Source organism: Montipora capricornis, chromosome 10 (genome assembly GCF_036669925.1).
Source record: "Montipora capricornis isolate CH-2021 chromosome 10, ASM3666992v2, whole genome shotgun sequence".
Classification (NCBI taxonomy): Eukaryota; Metazoa; Cnidaria; class Anthozoa; order Scleractinia; family Acroporidae; genus Montipora; species Montipora capricornis.
Genome location: NC_090892.1, coordinates 39216264 through 39233763, shown reverse-complemented (window position 1 = coordinate 39233763; position 17500 = coordinate 39216264). Strand labels below are relative to the sequence as shown.

The 17500-nt window shown below is 41.3% G+C and overlaps 3 protein-coding genes and 1 long non-coding RNA gene across 4 annotated transcripts in view; 1 reads left to right on the top strand and 3 right to left on the bottom strand.

Annotated features, from left to right (window-relative positions):
- LOC138018512 (uncharacterized) overlaps window positions 1–14061 on the top strand; it is a 66555-nt gene extending 52494 nt beyond the window's left edge. Inside the window, exons 2-3 of the long non-coding RNA XR_011126038.1 lie at window positions 12013–12172; window positions 12318–14061. This is a non-coding gene — a long non-coding RNA (uncharacterized lncRNA). The remainder of the gene's footprint in view (window positions 1–12012; window positions 12173–12317) is intronic.
- Window positions 9267–11791, bottom strand: LOC138018506 (serine/threonine-protein kinase PDIK1L-like). Its single transcript, XM_068865146.1, has one exon. It carries the CDS (start codon window positions 11690–11692, stop codon window positions 10706–10708), a length of 987 nt encoding a protein of 328 aa, XP_068721247.1. The 5' UTR covers window positions 11693–11791; the 3' UTR covers window positions 9267–10705.
- Window positions 14062–14870: 809 nt separating the features above from the next.
- On the bottom strand, window positions 14871–16685 carry LOC138020797 (uncharacterized; the record flags this gene model as incomplete). The annotated part of the gene is made up of 1 exon (XM_068867723.1): window positions 14871–16685. A coding segment is annotated over one exon (546 nt), but the record flags the coding sequence as incomplete, so codon positions are not given.
- Window positions 16686–16778: 93 nt separating this feature from the next.
- On the bottom strand, window positions 16779–17444 carry LOC138018504 (uncharacterized). The gene has a single exon (XM_068865144.1). It carries the CDS (start codon window positions 17442–17444, stop codon window positions 16779–16781), a length of 666 nt encoding a protein of 221 aa, XP_068721245.1.
- Window positions 17445–17500: the final 56 nt, after the last annotated feature.

Genomic DNA, 17500 nt, shown 5'->3' with positions numbered 1-17500 from the left:
AACAGCAATGTTACAGGTCTCTTTGTATATTGATGGTCTCAAGATCTTCGCTGCATCGGAGAGTAAGCTTGAAGAGATTATGAAGATGGTCAAGTCGTTTATGGAGGATTTTGGGCTTCAGTGAAACCCAAAGAAGTGTGCAGTGGCCCATGCAAAAAGGTGGTACAAGTGACTGGTGTCTCAGGGAGGAAAGTTGTTGAGTCGATTACAATACCATGTCTTGATGATGGTGAGCAGTACAAGTTCCTTCGAGTACTTGAGAGTGATATGCAGGAGGATAAGCTGGTTCTGGAGTGTGCAGCAAAAGAGTATCTCAGACGAATGTCAGTTATCTGGACAAGTCCCTTGTCCGATTGGTAGCGTCAAATCAGTTTGCATTGCCTGTTCTTGGATATCTTATGTGGACACAACAGTGGCCAGTGATGGAACTTAAGCAGATAGATAGGGTAGCGCGCAAGATTGTTTTCGAAAGAGGGTAAACACCTATGTAGTTCAATTGCATTGTTATATATGCCAAGAAGTAAAGGAGGGCGGAGACTGCGCTCCGTTGAAATGGAGTACAAAGCCACGAAAATCAAGGGTGCAGTCAGACTCCATGGTAGCGAATACCCCGCACTGGGAATGGTACGGGAGTTTGAAGAGCAAGCGGCGAGGACGGGGCGTAGGTCCATTTTTAAACAAGCGGTTAAGTGCGCGGTGGAGTTTGGTTTGGGGTTGGATCTGGAACACACGCAAAAGATCAAGACGGAGGAGCGGAAATGCCAAATCGAGAAGCTAGTGGATGAGATCAGAAACCAACGATGGCAAGGGCGTCTAGTGACTACCAGGCTGGAGGATGAGAGTTTGAGTGCGAACGGGTGTTTCTGGTGGCTCACAGAATGGAAGAACCGCCCATCACACACAATCGCTGGACTCATTGAGCTATACGAGCAGCTCTTACCAACGCGAGTATACACGAGTCAGAAGACCCACACAGGCGCGGAAGGTCAGGTGAGGTGCAGATTATACGGCAAGGCCCCAGAGAGCATTGCTCATATCTTGTCAGGATGTAGAGTGTTAACCCAGAGGAATTATCTCTCTCTAGACACGACGCAGCGCTGAAGGTACTGTTTTACGAGCTGTTAAACGATGAGGGACTTATAGACGAGATACCACCCTGGTACTCACCCGACAAGCCCAAGCCTGTGTATGAGTAAGAGGACGTTAAAGCTTATTAGGATGTCCCTATATACGCCGATAAACAAGAGGTCAGATGCAATAGGGTGGATGCACGTATTGTAAATCATAAGTGATAAGAGAGTTGTGACTCTGGAAATGAGTTGCCCGTGGGTTAACAATCGAAAAAGAAAGGATGAGAAGAAGGCCCTTAAGTACAGACCGCTTCGCTGGGAACTGAAGCAGCAGCTCCCAGGCTACGAGATGAAGCAATATAACATTATAATGGATGCCCTCGGGGGGTGGTCACGGGAGCTGGATGTTAACATGCGCGAGCTCGTGAGAGGAGCACAGACGTACTGCGAAAGATGCAGAGGGCAGTGTTCTCGGGCACGTTGAATATCGAAAGAGAAAGAGGACCGTACACACAACATAGCTTTTTAGGATTATTTAATATATATTATAGATATATATATATAGAGAGATTTCTCATTTTGTATTTTAACTTAAATTTTTTTTTTACTCCATGGCTCACAGGTTACGGTTTTCGCCCTGTGTAGCTTGATTAGAATGTAGCATTCAGTTGAATCCTGTGCCATAACAATAATAATAATAATAATAATAATAATAATAAAAAATATCTTTCTTCATCATAAGATATAACATAGCATATAACATAACTTATCTTATGTTGCATATTTGAAATCATAATAAAATACAGTATTACATCACATATGAAGATAGTATTTATAAGTTAATCTATTAATAAAAGTGTTCTTAAAACGTTCTGTGTTTATCAACGTGCGGGCGCTATTTTTGTTAGTTGGGAAGCTAAATATTTTGAGCAAGAGCCTATACAACAAAGATCTGACTTCAGTGGTGTACTATATTTTGGCTGGCCAAACCAGCCTTCTTCAGGTACAACTAGACGCTCCATGAGCGTACACTTGGTTGCCTGTGGTACGTGTAACTCAAAAACAGAAGGGACTGAGTTAGATGGAATCAGAAACCCATAAGGGTTGAAACGTGTAACGGCCCTTGTGTGCTGGGAAACAAGCTTCTGAATATTCAATTTGCTAAGTACCATATTTGGAACAACAAGAGCGAGGGGTTTCCAAATATGGTACTTAGCACTGAAACATTCAACCAATCAGTTCGCACTGAATATCCGAAAGCTGTGAACGCGCGTTACACGTTTCAACCGTTATGGGTTTCTGATGGAATTGAACTGCAGCGTTCCAGGCAATTTTTTCAAGTCGGGGGTCATTAAAACCATTTAAGGGGTCACCCAGAAGTCGTGCCAGCCGAGGCCCTTTGGCTCACACGTTCATACGAAGAAACAGATATTTTTCTGAGGTTAAAAACCTGGCTACCAGCCTATCACAAAGAAAAAATTCCTGGCTTTCATTGCGTACGTGTGGTAGTGCAGTAACACAGCGCTTTATTCCATATTGTCAACTGTCTTCCAGGTGATTCAAGTTGTCTTTGTAGCTCTAATAGTACACTTTGTAGATCTAATAGTACGCGATATTGTTTTGGTATTGTATATCATTGTTGTGCTTAGGTAAATAGCCCCCTGAGAAGACTTGTAACCCTAACCCAGAAAGATTGAAGAAAATAAAAGGGAATCGAAAAACATTGGCTTCTAGGCTGACATGCTGATCAGTTTCAAGTTCCCTCACAACTTGCTTACACCACATGTTTAAGCGTGCACTCTGAGTGTAACAGCTTTGTTCACTGAAGAGTTAAAGAAATTAAAAGTTCACTGAAGTTGTACCCTGTCCGGAGGGATTAGTATCTGGATGGGTGACCTAAATAATACTCCACTTCTTAACAGAAGCATAGGACCGAAAATTCTATTTTAACGCTCAAAAATGCAAAATGATTAAGGTACAGATTTTGTTAGCTTGCTTTATGCAAAACAAATATTGATGCAAAAGTAAATAAATGTTGATACACAGTTTTTAGGAAGAGCGGAAGGAAGTTTTCAGGACAGTCGATCGAGAATAAAATATTTTGCCATCAGCAACAAAATTTACAACATGAAAACAACATTAACTTTGAACCACGAATATCAAAAGTTACCATCGGCGAAAAAACATTTTGGTAGATTTTTGCCAAGTTGAATTTTGTTATTGTACTTTTGGCTGCACAAGTAAATCGCAAAATCGAAAGTGACATCGAATTCAGCGTGATGGCAAGATACCGGGTGTTTGTTTTTGTTAGTTTTCTTTTTCTTTCAAGTGTTATAAAGTTTGACAAGAAATGTGCGAATTCAACACAAAGATCACAATCGCCCAACTCTTAAGGTTGATCATTGTTTCTGCAAAGTCAACACTTTACTCTCCAAGACGAGGTTATTTATCACCAGGTAATTCCATCGTTTTGGAAATAGCAGCTACTGTACTTTTCATCAGCGTCACAATTTTTTGCTGATTTTGGCGCTAATTTTGTTGAAACTCAAGCACGCTTCCAACAGACCTGTCTATTTTCGTGAACCCTTCCTATTTCAATTGCGTGCGTGCAAACAAGACGTAAACACTGTGATGCATTCAAGGCGTTCGATTTTTTCAATGTTTGTTAAGGCCATTAAAAATTTGCCATTTGATTTCAGTGTTGTATATAATACCAAGGTAGTAAAATATTAGAAACAAAGCTCACTTGATATCCAACGGCGAAAAATGAAATAGTTGTCGAGGACCATTACTCGTCGCTTTAAAGATTCCAGTAGGAGCTCATCAAGAGGAGCCTCTATCTCCCATACTTGGCCTCGGAGTCAACCCTTTCCTGAGTAGATTTATTTATAGAACACCTCCCTTGGGAGATTCAGCACGCTCACTGTTGTAAAAGCCAATCAAAACAGAGCTATCTCTGCTCAAGGGAATTATGATACTTTTCGCGGGAAAAACCTGTTCCTAAAAATAAATTTACTCGGGAAAGGGTTAACTCAAGGAATTAGAGGAGATAGAGGCTCTTCTTGATGAGCTCCTGATTCCAGATATTTATTTTTCATCACCTGTCTTGTTCACCCAATTGACGTTCCATTCTTGAGATCCATGAGGGTATATTTTGTTTAAAGATCCACTAAAACGTCACTCGCGTTACAATGACTTTCGACGCCATTGCAGGTTAATTAAATCTTCTCCTGTGTGCACCAGAGAAATCTACGCATTACCCCAGCCCCCTCAAACCTAACAAAATACGCAAGGAACACTCTATGCACAAAGACACCACCAAGCAGGGGAGTGACAGGCAAGACTTTTCATGGCACGGAAAAAAAAAATACGGAGAAATGAAACTCAGATTCCGACTGGATTTGGCAACCCAGTAACGAGAGTTTACATTGGATTTCAGGTCTATTGCTTCTATATAGTAAATGGATGTTGACGTAAAGCTGGGAAAAATGTGGAATAAAATACGGTAGTTACAACAAATTTGAATTATACCGTATTTCATTCCACATTTTTTCCAGTATTACGCCAACATCCATTTACTATAGATGTGTACATAGAAGCAATCGAATGTAAACTCTCATTGTACCTTAAGAAGGCTGGTTTGGCCAGCCGAAATATAGTACACCACTAAAATCAAATCTATGTTGTATCGGCTCTAGCTCAAAATATTGATCCAACGTACACCGACAGGAAGATCGTCCGCGGCTGCTTTCTTCAAAACTTTGCTATTTTTATGGCGTAATTACAATCGATGACCTTAGCCTTTGGGACCTGCTCACGTAGGGGGTGGTTACTAAGTTGAGAATTTTTTCTAAAAACTTTCCGGTCTGCGGTTTTTCTAATAAACCTCTTGATCTGACAGAGATGTATCGTCTTTTGTGGCATCTGTCTGGAAAATCTTGCACTGTTGTTAATTCTGGCTTTGAGTCTCCATATACCACTAGTGCGTAGGTAACATCGGGTAAAACTATTGTCTTAAATAAATAGTCTACGGCAAGCTGACTACATCCCTCCTTCTGCAGAGATCCTATCGCATATGAAGATTTATTGGCCTTACCACGCTTGCTTTTAACATGCTTATCAAATTTACAATGTATACAAAGATTGTCTTTTATTTCGGAAAACAAGTTCCTTGCACTTAATAGGATTACATTTCATTAAGTTACTACTAGACCATTCCAAAAAGGTATTAACAAGTCCAGCTGCTGAGTCATTGTTCTTAAAAACAGGATCAACAATTGTACAGTCATCAGCACCTTTAAAACAGATAGTTTTTTCACCTATACTGATCTCTAAGTCACTATTACTTGTGTGGGCAAAGAAAAAAAAAACTAAATATCTAGTTGACAAAATTGTGTTTATATGTAAAATACCTTAAGAGCATATTGAAACAACTGTATAGAATGCTTTCACTCACGTGATCAGTAACCTTGTTTTTCCACCGAAACAAAAGAAAACGGCCCTCATCCACAAGACATGTTTTGGAGACAAAGCCATCAAGATCAGAGTTATTCTTGACAGTGGGAGTCAAAGGTCGTACATTACAAATCGTATGAAGCAAATCCTGAGTCTGGCTGTTGATCATCGAGAGACCATGCTAATAAAAACCTTTGGTTCCCAAAAGGAGAAGGCACAAACTTGCGATACTGTCCAATTTAGAGTCAACAAAGAGCCGTGATGGAGAAGCAATTGAAATGTCATTCTATATTAGTATATACTCACTCAGTGATCTTGGTGTTTCAAGCAATCTGATTGGCTCACTATCTCGGAGTAATTGAGCATTATTCACTCCCTACGAAGTGAATAATGCATGATCCAACCAAAACAAAATGTCCGGCGTAAACTCGCCAGCATTTCTGAATCGGAAATATTGAGAATACAAGATGATACTGTGCTACAGAATACAAAGAGGGTCACAAGATTTTGCCTGAAAGTTTTCAAAGGTAAGAGAAGAGTTCATACTTTTGCCAACCAGTCATATTGCTGAAAATTAAACAATCATCACGCCAACAATTTGTTTCACTAGGAGTAATTCTATTTTGTAGGGCTGGTCGCCCAGCAAAACGAATTTGTTACTGAAATCGAGGAATTAGAAAAATGTTTAAGAAAGTTCCACATGGCTGCAAGGAAACAAGACGGGTTATTTTACAACAAACCAACCCTCACCTCAGTTAGAGCCGCCACTGATTTCATGTGGATCCTTTACCAACTGCACTTTCAATTTACATTTCAAATGAACCTCTAACACTTTGATCGAACGGTGAAAATGCTGCGTAGCTTGCGGTATGGGTGGCGCAAGAGGCAAAGTAACTAGCGGCGAAGCCGCCCGGAGAATGGGGAGGGGCGCTGTGAAATATCGCCTGCCCGAAAACTACTGTAGGTTATTTTTAATATCTTGGTCACTGAGCGGACGGAAATTTCTGATTGGCTGATAACAAGAACACGTCAATCAAATGTTACTTGAGACCTTTGTCATCGAGGAAGTATATTAGAAGCTTTTGTTCATTGAAACATTAAAAAAAGAACGTGAAGTTTTGCTCAAGAAAAAGTAGGAGACTGCCGCGAAGGGGTTGCTTTCCGGTAAAAGCTTGATATGCACGATCTTCACTTTGGCGAAAGAATGAATATTGCTATCAAGAACGTTCCTTATGATCGTACGGAGATCCGATTATAATCGTTCCCGGATTTACTTCACAGTCTTCCTCTTTTTACTTTCTTCTTTCGAGTATCGTTCCTTTCCATGCTTTCCAAATAGGCCATTTCCGAGTTCATGTCTGCCTCCTCTTCAAAGTGAATCTAAGTGCGAAGTTTTTGTGACGGTTAGTTTTACTTTCATATGTAAACTAATTTTCATAAAAAAAAACTTCGCACTTAGACTCGCTTTGAAGAGGAGGCAGACATGAACTCGGAAATGGCCTATTAACATCTGTGTTTGCTATCTTCCGTGCACGCTGCACTCAGTTTTGCGCACAAATATTGACACTTGAAATATACAACTTGGTTTCGCATTGCAGCTTTACTCTGATTGGCTGTTCGTAATTGGATTCAAAGTGGGTGGCATTCAAAAAACACAAGTTTTCGGGCAGGCGATATTTCATAGCTCCCCTCTCCGTTCTCCGCGTCAACAATAGGGAATTTAAGTTCTAAGAAGGCGACGGTCGACGAAAACGTCACCTCAAAATATAACTTTGCTCTATCATAAGTCTGTCGCGATTATTCAGTCTCGTTCTCGTCCTACAATGTGGGCGAAGTATCCTAAAAATAAATTGGTACGAGCGGTTTCAAAGTTCTTCTAGAATATGATGCTGTTATCAGAGACCAAATAGAGAAAGGAATTGTTGAATAGGTTTGCGACCCTGCAGTTGGAGAAGTCGGGAAGGTTCATTATCTCCTACACGATGCTGTCATTAAGAGAGACAAAGAGAACAAAACTCAGGATTGTCTATGATGCCTCATGCAAGTCAACTGGAGCTTCCCTAAATGACTGCCTTCACACTGGACCAACCCTCTTCAAAAGGGATCATGGACATTATCCTGTGTTTCCGAACACACAGAAAGGCACTTGGTGGCTTTCATGTTCAGTAATAAAGTTGTGTTGAATCGTTGTAATCTCAGCGACCGATCCTTACTTTGGCTTCCGAACACACATGTTTCGCCTTTGAAAAAAGTTACTCTTGCTTATTTATTCCAAATTGCACGGGAAAAATCATGTGATTACCTGACTAATATGATTAATATACATGAAAAAATTCGAGATGGTTAAGCAGAAGCAACGAATGTACACGCATCACGCAATCGCGCAAAAAATGGGCCAAAAACTTTGCCATCCAAGGCTCGCATTTGATTGTCTCTGACTTTGTTTGTTACCAATCAGAACACTAGGTTAATTGGCATAGTGCTTGGTCTATTAACATAATGCAAAAAAGAGGTAATTCGTTTTGCACTGAATTAACTCTTATCTGCACTATGTTACCTGAAACTACATTTCTCATCGCCAATGAGAATGAAGTATTTTTTTATGTACATCATTAATATTTAACTTCCGTCAGTACTTTTCTTAATTGTTGGTTTTCACTCACGTGATCAACAGCCATGTTTTTCAACGCAAACAAAAGAAAGCGTTCGCATAATAATAGAGTTGAATTCTCGGAGGATTTGGTCAGGGCTCCAACATGGCGGTCGTGACGTCATGGAAAAACCGAGAATACAAGGAAGGGTTACGTTTTTACAAACGTTGGCCGTGCAGCACTTATATTTCAACGGACTTAACTGATTAGAGACGTGTAATGTGAAGTGCTAGTTTACTGCCCCATATGAACCATGTGAGCGTTAGCCCTACTAATGGCAATGGGCTCAAACAAGCACAGAAAAAAACTCTGACCAGATCACCGCTGCCCTACCTACTGAGCTACAAGGTCAGACGGGAGCAGGCCGTAGGAGCTGAAGATGTTAAAGTCACAGCAATGAACATGTACAAGTACAAGGAAAGGTTACGTTTTTACAAACGTTGGCCGTGTAGCACTTATGTTTCAACAGACTTAACTGATTAGAGTGTAATGTGAAGTGCTAGTTTTCTACCCCATATGAACCAAATTTGTACTACTCACAAAAACAAAAACAAAAACAAACGAACAAATGAGCAAAATAAAGACGTTCCTCAATGACTCTCAGTTTGGGTATGTTGTTATTGTGTTCTTAACATTTTGGCCCGTTTATCTCTGCCTGAACGTTTGGAAAAGATTTTTGTGAACAAGGAGAGTGTAGTTATAATTTGGGTTTGTGTTCTGAAGTATAATTTTTTTCCTGAAGTATTTGATTTTATTCATCAGATCAAATTGTTGGTGTGAAGATTGTTTAATTTTTAGCTTTGAATATCTAGAAAAACGAAGTCAAATACTGGTTGGCAAAAGTATGAAATCTCCTCTTATCTTTGAAAACGTTCAGGTCACGTTTTGTGGCCCTCTTTGTATTCTGTAGCACAACATCATCTTGTATTCTCAATATTTCCGATTCCGAAATGCTGGCGAAACGCGAGTTTGCACCGACCATTGTGTTTTGTTTGGATCACGCATTATTCACTCAATGGGGAGTGAATAATGCTCAACTACTCCGAGATAGGGAAACAATCAGATTGCTTGAAACACTAAGATCACTAAGTGAGTATATACTAAATTGTAATTATTATTATTAAAATTATTATCACTGCGGCAGTATACACTTCTGAATGCTGATTTAAAATAATACATAGGGCGCCAAAGCGTAACCTATGAACCAGTCTCTACTGAAATATTGATTCTTATTAGGAATAAACAAAACTAAAAAAAACCTAAAAAAAAACTATTATGTAAGAAGTCGTGTTCTAGCAAAATCTAATGACCTAAAACCAATATATAAAAAGTCGTATTCTAGCGAAATCTATTAAACTATGATCCATATCTCTGGGGTGTTCTATCTTATTGCAATTTTAAATTTCCTTACGATAAAAAGGGTTCCTAATATCACTGCCTTTTGGACTCGCCTCAGGACAGAATCTCCTCTACTGCTAAACAGCTGCTTGATATTAGATCTCACACTTGCAGAGCATCCTCCTAAGGCGTCAACCACGATATTGTGTTGCTGTACACTGTACCCTGGCAACTGCTTGCTAAGCTCGTACCGCAGAGGAACATATCTCAGTGCTTTCTCCTTGTCCTTCAAATCCCTATTTGAAATCCATGGGCAACTCATCTGTGACAAAATAATCCTCTTCTCCTCCTTGTATACCAGCCTCGCATCTATTCTCTTGCACCGTACTTCTGTACTCTCCACATACAGGGGGACGTCCCAGTAATTATATAAGCTTTAGCTTTCTCGTTCTCGTAAAGAGCCTTGGGTTCTGCAAGCGAATACCATGGAGGCATCATGTCAACAAGCTCAGCCTCTCTCAACAGCTCTAAGAAGATTATCTTCAAGGCAGCGTTGTGACACGCTAGGTATTTTATATTATTATTATTATTATTATTATTATTATTATTATTATTATTATTATTATTATTATTATCTGTTGTATTGAATAGCTTTCCAGTTTACAATTTGTTTTGAAACTTGCTGCGGACAGTGTCTAGGCAACAGTTCCTGGACTGAAAAAAAAGAATGTGTGTTTCATTGTCTTAAACTGTAGAATTTTTTGGTGATTTCACAGTTCTGTGATATGATCCACTTCTGACAGTTGGTTAGCACTTTAGTAACATCTTTCTTGTGGGCTAGATCAGAGAGTTCTTTCTTTAGCGTGGTGTTGAAATCTCCCAGGAAGTTAAACACTATATTGGTTTGCTTGATCTCGTAGTCGGAATAGAGTTTTCGGAGACCCAGTCTTAAATCCAGGTACTTTCTCTTCTTATAATCGTTCCTATCGTTGATCTGTCCGATATTACATACAGTTCCTTCCACTAGGATTTATTATTATTATTATTATTATTATTATTATTTGTTGTTGTTGAAGATTTTTCCACTTTTTTTCGTGAAACACAAAAAGCTGCAAAGGGCTTGGTTATCTGAACAGTTTCACATTTAACAAAAGACTTCAACGAGATGGCGGTCTGTTGCAGGTTACACATTTAGCAACACGTGCCAGTGCTTGTTGAAACAGCCGACGCCGGCGAGGCCAGGAGTGTAATGTTCCCAGCGCTTGTGACTCGTCCATGAATATCCATGGCGCTTGGACGATCATCTTTATGATACTGCATAGCATCAATGGCTATTCTTTGCAAGACATTGGATCCCCGTGCATGGAGTGAAAATTGAATCCTGGTGTTTGGATCGTGGTATGCCATTGCATAACCAAGGCCAACTTTGCCAATTCCCGGAATTGATTTGAAAGCACCATAATATTTTCTTCCACCGATGGTGATGTGATCTCGTTCCAAGATCGCATAGAAGAGGGTACCAAGGCTAAAAACGTCGGCTTTTTCTGCGTAGTGGCCGGTGAAAAATTCTGGAGCAACCCAATGTACCGGACCATCTCCCGATGTCATGTAGTATCGTGTATATGTGGTCATCCAGGAGTCATAATCGGTCTGCCTTTCAGTTCGTTTGAGTGCGATGTACTCTCTAGCCAAGCCAAAGTCGGCCAACTTAGCATCTTTCGTTGCAGTCAAGAGAACATTGTCAGCCTTCAAGTCACGGTGGACCACTTGGTGAGAATGGAGGTAGGAAAGCGCTGCAGCCGTTTGACGAATCCATCTCAAATTCAGCTCGTCACTACTTTGCCAAGTAAGGCGCTCGTTCAATGTTCCGCCAGCGCAATATTCAGTCAAAATGAAGACGTGAAAGCCTTGAGCGTCGGTAAAGGTATCTGCTCCTAAGACTTTGATGACATTTTGGTGTGAAATCAAATTCATCGTTTCAACTTCGCGAATGGCGTTGCGAGCGGCCGACTTATTCAAACATAAGATGTCTTTCAATGCGTAAGTTCTGGAAGATGCCTTATCCCTAGCCTTGTAGACGACACCAAAAGCTCCATTTCCGAGTCTTTGCTGGATTAGAAGTCTTCTTTTTCCAACTTGGACTGTTGAATTTTTCTGAAGGTTTCTTAGGGTCTGCATTTTGATTGCGATTAGGTTGTTCAGGAACGAATAAACCGTCGAGAACTCTTTCCTGACAACTTCGACACGGAAAAAGCTTTTTCTTGGAAAACACCCTCTCTTGTGACCAGAGGAGTTTGGACAGCAGCGTGCAAGGCGTCATGGGAAATTTTTATTTTTCAGTCAGTTGCCTCCAGACTTCAAGGGAAACACATCTCCTTTGTAATCAACATGGACGCCATTCATAGAGAGGCCGCAGAGTCAACTTCGTTTAAGAGTTCCAGTTGCTTCTTCTTACATTGCTGTGACATGCTCAATTTATTTACTTTCTCTGTTCGAAGCCGGCTCTTTCTGATGATCAATGGGTTCGAGAAAAAATTCCTTTTGAAAGACGAATGTTCATTTTGCAACTGAGCGAGGAAATTAGATGGACTTAGCGAGGAAATTAGATGCTCTGAAGTCGGCGTCAGTTCTATTAAAAAACCCAGTGTTGATTTTGAGGTAGGGTTTAAATTTTCTTGTTTTAGAATCATGCATTGTTGGAAATTTGTATGTATTTGAGCCATCGTCGTTCTAAACTGTGTGAGCACAGATTTTCCTGGCTTAATGCACAACATGTTTAGAGATCGTTCTTCTCATGTTGTAGTTTGACCCTCAAGAAAGCGACCAGGAGAGCATCCTCCTCAGAAACAGCCATTGCACAACCGCATCGAGCTCCAAAAGAAACTTTGTCAGTTGCTCCATATATTGTTAGATGTTGACAGGATGAATGTTGATGCAACTGTTCGTCTTTCCCAGAAACCTGGAACGGCTGGCCATGGAATATTTTTTGGTCAAACATTAAAGGATGACAAAGAGGAAAATGAGGACATTCATGAAAAAGGAAATGTTTTATTGTTTGTCACATAATGGACTGGAAAACTGTAAATAGTCTGTCCTTAACATTAAAAATATAATTTTAGTTCACCATGTCACTGAAAGTTGCCCTTGGTAGACAGGTAGTTCAGGTATCGTAATGTTTCACAACATATCTTAACATAAAATAAGTCACCAATGCTTACCTTCTGAAATAAGATATCAATCCATTTGTTTTTTGGGGGTTCTTGTTCAGAGAAATGCTGCTTATCTTGTGAAGATAGCCCCCTGATAGTCAAATTGCTCACATGACAGTACTTTCAGAAGTAGTGAAATTTCAGGAGATAAAAATGTGCTGTACACGTTGGTGTTTTAAGGTATTGGTGGCGCCCACGACAAGCCAAGACAGGAATTTTTGAAAATGGCACAGAGAAAAATAAAAGCAAACTGTCAGGTCCAAGTGCGCATGCAGCTGAGACCAGAGCCAACTAATGGCAAGGACAAAAATACCATAGCCATTGACTTGAATCATGGTAATGGATGGTTTCATTGTTACATTGCCAGAGAATTCACAGGTTTATTGCATACAATAATTGAAAATGAGAAATTGTTGACATACAGGTAACCGTCCACCACATCATGGTTTTTTGTGTGTGCAAAAATTGGATACAACCCTTTAATTTCAATCCTAAGAAAGGAAAAGTGGGAAATATGTTATGACAAGGTGCCACAGTGCTCGGTGAAATAATATTAAGAATTGCTTAAGATTGTCTTACAACCACTCGCTATTTGTATCTGTAACAATACTGTTGATTTTGTTTAATTTACTGGTATCAACTATTCATAAGTATAAAATCTATGAACATTTTTTTTACTGTACATGTACATTAAAATACTTTGCTGAGTCTCATAGAAACTTAACTTTCCGTGGTAGACGTAGTGTGTAGTGCACTGTAAGTGCACTACACACTACATCATCAGGTTATAAGAGTGTAAAAGCTGTATATGTAAAAGCTGTATATCATTCAATATTTATTTATTTTTTGTTATCCATAAGGGAGGCTAACAAAATCTGCACCTTGCTTGGTTTGCATTTTTTGAGCATTAAAATAGAACTTTTGGTCCTTTTTTTTCTCACAGAAAGTCGAATATTTTGAGCTCACCCATTCAAATACTAACCCTGCCGGACAGGGCTTAACTGCAGTGAGATTTTGTCTTGGAAAGGTATCAGGCTTTTGGTGATATAGAAATTTCAAGGAACTTGAAAATGGTCAACATGTCAGCCTCAAATCAATGTTTCTCCATTCTCTTTTATTTTCTTCAATCTTTCTGGGTTTAGTATTATACTAGTAACCACAGGTCTTTTCAGGGGGGCTATTTACGTAAGACATCTACCATGGCACTACAATGATACACGGTACCAAAGCAATATCGTGTATTGTTATGGCTACATATTAGGCAAAGACAAGTTGAATCTCCTGAAAAACAAAATGCAGCTCAGTTGACAGTTATGGAACAAAGCACTGTGTTACTGCACTCAGTCTGAGGTTGCTCGTTTTCACTCCTTCCTCTCCCCATCTGATGTACCTCATTGGAAAGCTTGTTCTTGATGCCATTGCAACTGAGAAGCCCTTAATAACATGCATAAGTGGACTATGGAAAGATAAACATGCAGGTTTTCCTCTGCAAGAACTTATAGCAGTACCGATGTTTGGAGTATTAATTTTGCAAGATTTTTGGGGAAGATTTGCAAAAAGAAATATTGTCCCAAAATTGAGAGCATGTTGTCTGCTCTCAGAACTCTGGAAAACAAATTATGGGCAGGAATTTCCTAAAACATTGTTGTTTGTATCAAGCACAGGTTGAGTTAAGATAATTCAAAATCAGTAAAGAAAACTTTATTTGCACTGACCAACATATTTTGATCATCTGTAACATCTGGTTCAGCAGCTCAATTCAATGAAGCTGTGCACTAATAATGCACCTATCAATGTTAAGCCCCAGGGAGGAGGGGGGGGCGGGCTAACCACGGGAGTTTGATCGTGAGGTCTGTCCACAGGGTAGGTATTTTGATCGTATGTGACGTCCCTAGGCTAAAGTTTTTGATGGTACAAAGGACATTTTACCACCTTCACTTGCCGCTGGGTGGGGATTTTGACCAATTATTTTGTATGGGGGGGGGGGTGGGGAATTTGAATTTTTTTTAATGAAAATGTCAAAATCCCCACCCCATGCCCGACCCCCCTCCCCTCCCTGGGGCTTAACATTGATAGGTGCATAATAGTTCCTTAAAGAGGCTTCAATAATTATGGTCTCCACTTTGATTGAAAATTTAAAGGATCAAAAGAGATTATGATTGTCTTTTATTTTTCTTGTTGCTGTAGCAGTTACAGCCATAAATGGCACATTCTTGGAAACCACGGACTGCAGCATTATGTTATTATATGAAACGATAGTGATGTTATAGCTAAGCATAGTAACATTTCTTAGCACTGGCCAAAAAGTGAGCAGCAAACCAAGATGAACGTTTCTGTTTAGGTAATTTGCTCATCACTTTATAACAATAAAAATTGGGTTTGCTAAGTTTGTTTTTTTTTTAGTTAATGTCGCAGTTCCCGCGGATATTTATAGTTAAGACACACTACAAAAACAAAACGCAAGAGACAATGTTGGCGTAAAGGGGGGGGGACACCGCTCCACGATCGGCGTGACAGACGACTTCCGTAGCGTGACTAAAAGCCTGAACTTATCTCCCCGACGCACGAGGCGAACCGCGCCGGATCGGACAAGTTGTAGGCCGGTAAAAGCCAAATAATGATATACAAGCCTAACTTTCCACGGCACTACGAGCTAAACCTCCGGCCAGCATCGTGCTATAATGGAAAGAGTGTAGGCGGTAAAAATAGCTCAAGCCTCCTTATCTCCCCAGCACTACGAGCCGACTCCGCCGGCACGTGCTGGATCGGACAAGAACAAAGGCAGATAGTGAGCGTAAAATGGCATAGCATGAAAAACGCCGAAGCTTGGGGAAGTCGCTGCGAGACTTAACCGCCACTGATACGTGCGAAGCATGTATCCCCCCAAGCGCAAACTAAACAGCAACTAACTATGGTAATGAAACGACAGCCATACGCGGCGCAGCTGACAGTAAAACGTTGCGAGGCGTGCGAATGTAAAGCTGGTAGCAATCCGATGACCAGCCACCTAAGACCTTAATTAACCAGTCCAGCAAGCCCGCTGCAGCTGCGGTAGATGCGGCGCCGATGCGAAAACTGTGCCCTTTTAGCGACTTGTAGGGGGGACCGGCATGTCGAGCCGCATCCCTAAGAAGGTTAACAACGGTGGACCTAGTAAGCAAACGACCTGAGTGGAAGTAGAAAAGCGGCCCGTGCGGGCGGGCGGCCAAAAAATAATTACGCATAGCGGTAACTGCGCAAATTGGTGAAGGGGAACACGCAATAACCAGCGTGTGGCCCTGACGATAAGTGTCTGTCTTAGAAGCTTTAAGGAGAACGGACATTTGCTGCGGGCAAGCCTGACTAGGATGAAATGATACACAGTCGGCAGACAGATCAAACCGGGGGCGAAACTGGGAGATCCCGTTATAGGTAAATTAGCTACAACGGAGGAAGGCAAAGAAGGCTAGGGTGAAGGCAGCCCATATCATAGTGAAGTCCCGCTCCCCTAACCAGGTACGAAGAATTGGTTGGATTGCTGCTAACACAACGGGTGTGACGGGTTGGCGAAGGATACGAGACTTGCCCTGGAAACGAAGAATGCCCCGTAGCACCTTTTGCAAGAGAAGTTTTCCCTGAAGAGGATCGCCGTGGCCACAGGAAATGTGTAAATTACGAACCGCAGAGAGATACAATTTTATGGTACTATGCTTAACTGTTCGAGCGAGGTACGAGGCAAAATAAATAAGCGTCCCCTCAGAAGCTGGGAGTATGTCCCCGTCGTTGGACATAAGTCGGTTCATAAGACAAAATTGGAGGAAGCGTTTTTCTCCGGAACTGTACGTACGGTTCGTGGTCCACGCTAGTCCCCACCTCGCGTAAGTTTGGACTTCATCCCTTAGAGGGTCATGAGCGAAGGCGGGATGGTGCAAGGGGTTTTCTCGGCCGTGGGAGCCGCTGACCGGAAACGGGCGTCCTGAAAGCGTGAAAGGGCGTCAGCAATTTCGTTAGAAACCCCGGGGACGTGACGTGCTCGAATAAAGAAATTATGTTTCATGGATATTAGAATAAGGAACCTAAGGAGGTCCATGATGCGCGGAGCCTTTGATAATGGCCACAACGGATTCGTTGTCGCACCAAAATTGAATACGTTTTCCCGAGAAATGAGGGAACCAGATTGCGCATGCCACCACTATGGGAAAAAGTTCCTGCCATTCGATGCTTATACCCCGAGCCCTGTTAAGCTGCATGTGAGGGGGCCACCTACCCTGGAACCACTGCCCATTGAAATAGCCCCCAAAACCAACGGAGCCAGAGGCGTCGGTGTACAGTTCGAGATCAGGAGAAGGGGTAACGGTGGTGTCTAAAAAGAAAGAGCGCCCATTCCACCCTGCGAGGAATGCTTTCCACATTAAGAGATCTTTGAAAAATTCTTTGTTCAAGCGGATGTGGTGAAAACGGCTAGGGACTCCCCGAGTTAAGTTAATCATGCGCTGTAAAAACGTTCTCCCAGGTACTACCGCCTTACAAGCGAACTGTAAGGTACCGATAAGGGATTGAAGCTCCACCAGCCGCACGGAGCGGCGAGTGGTAAAGGAATGGAGTAGTTCCCGGGTGCGTTGTAGTTTGTCCGCGGGAAGCCTGGCCTCCATGCGAGTGGAGTCTAGTTCAATACCCATAAACTCAAGAACTTGGGAGGGACCCAGAGTTTTGGATGCGACAACAGGGGCATGGACAGACATGAAAAAACGGAGTAATGTACTGAAGCTAGCCAGGCATTGGAGGCGAGAGGGCTCAG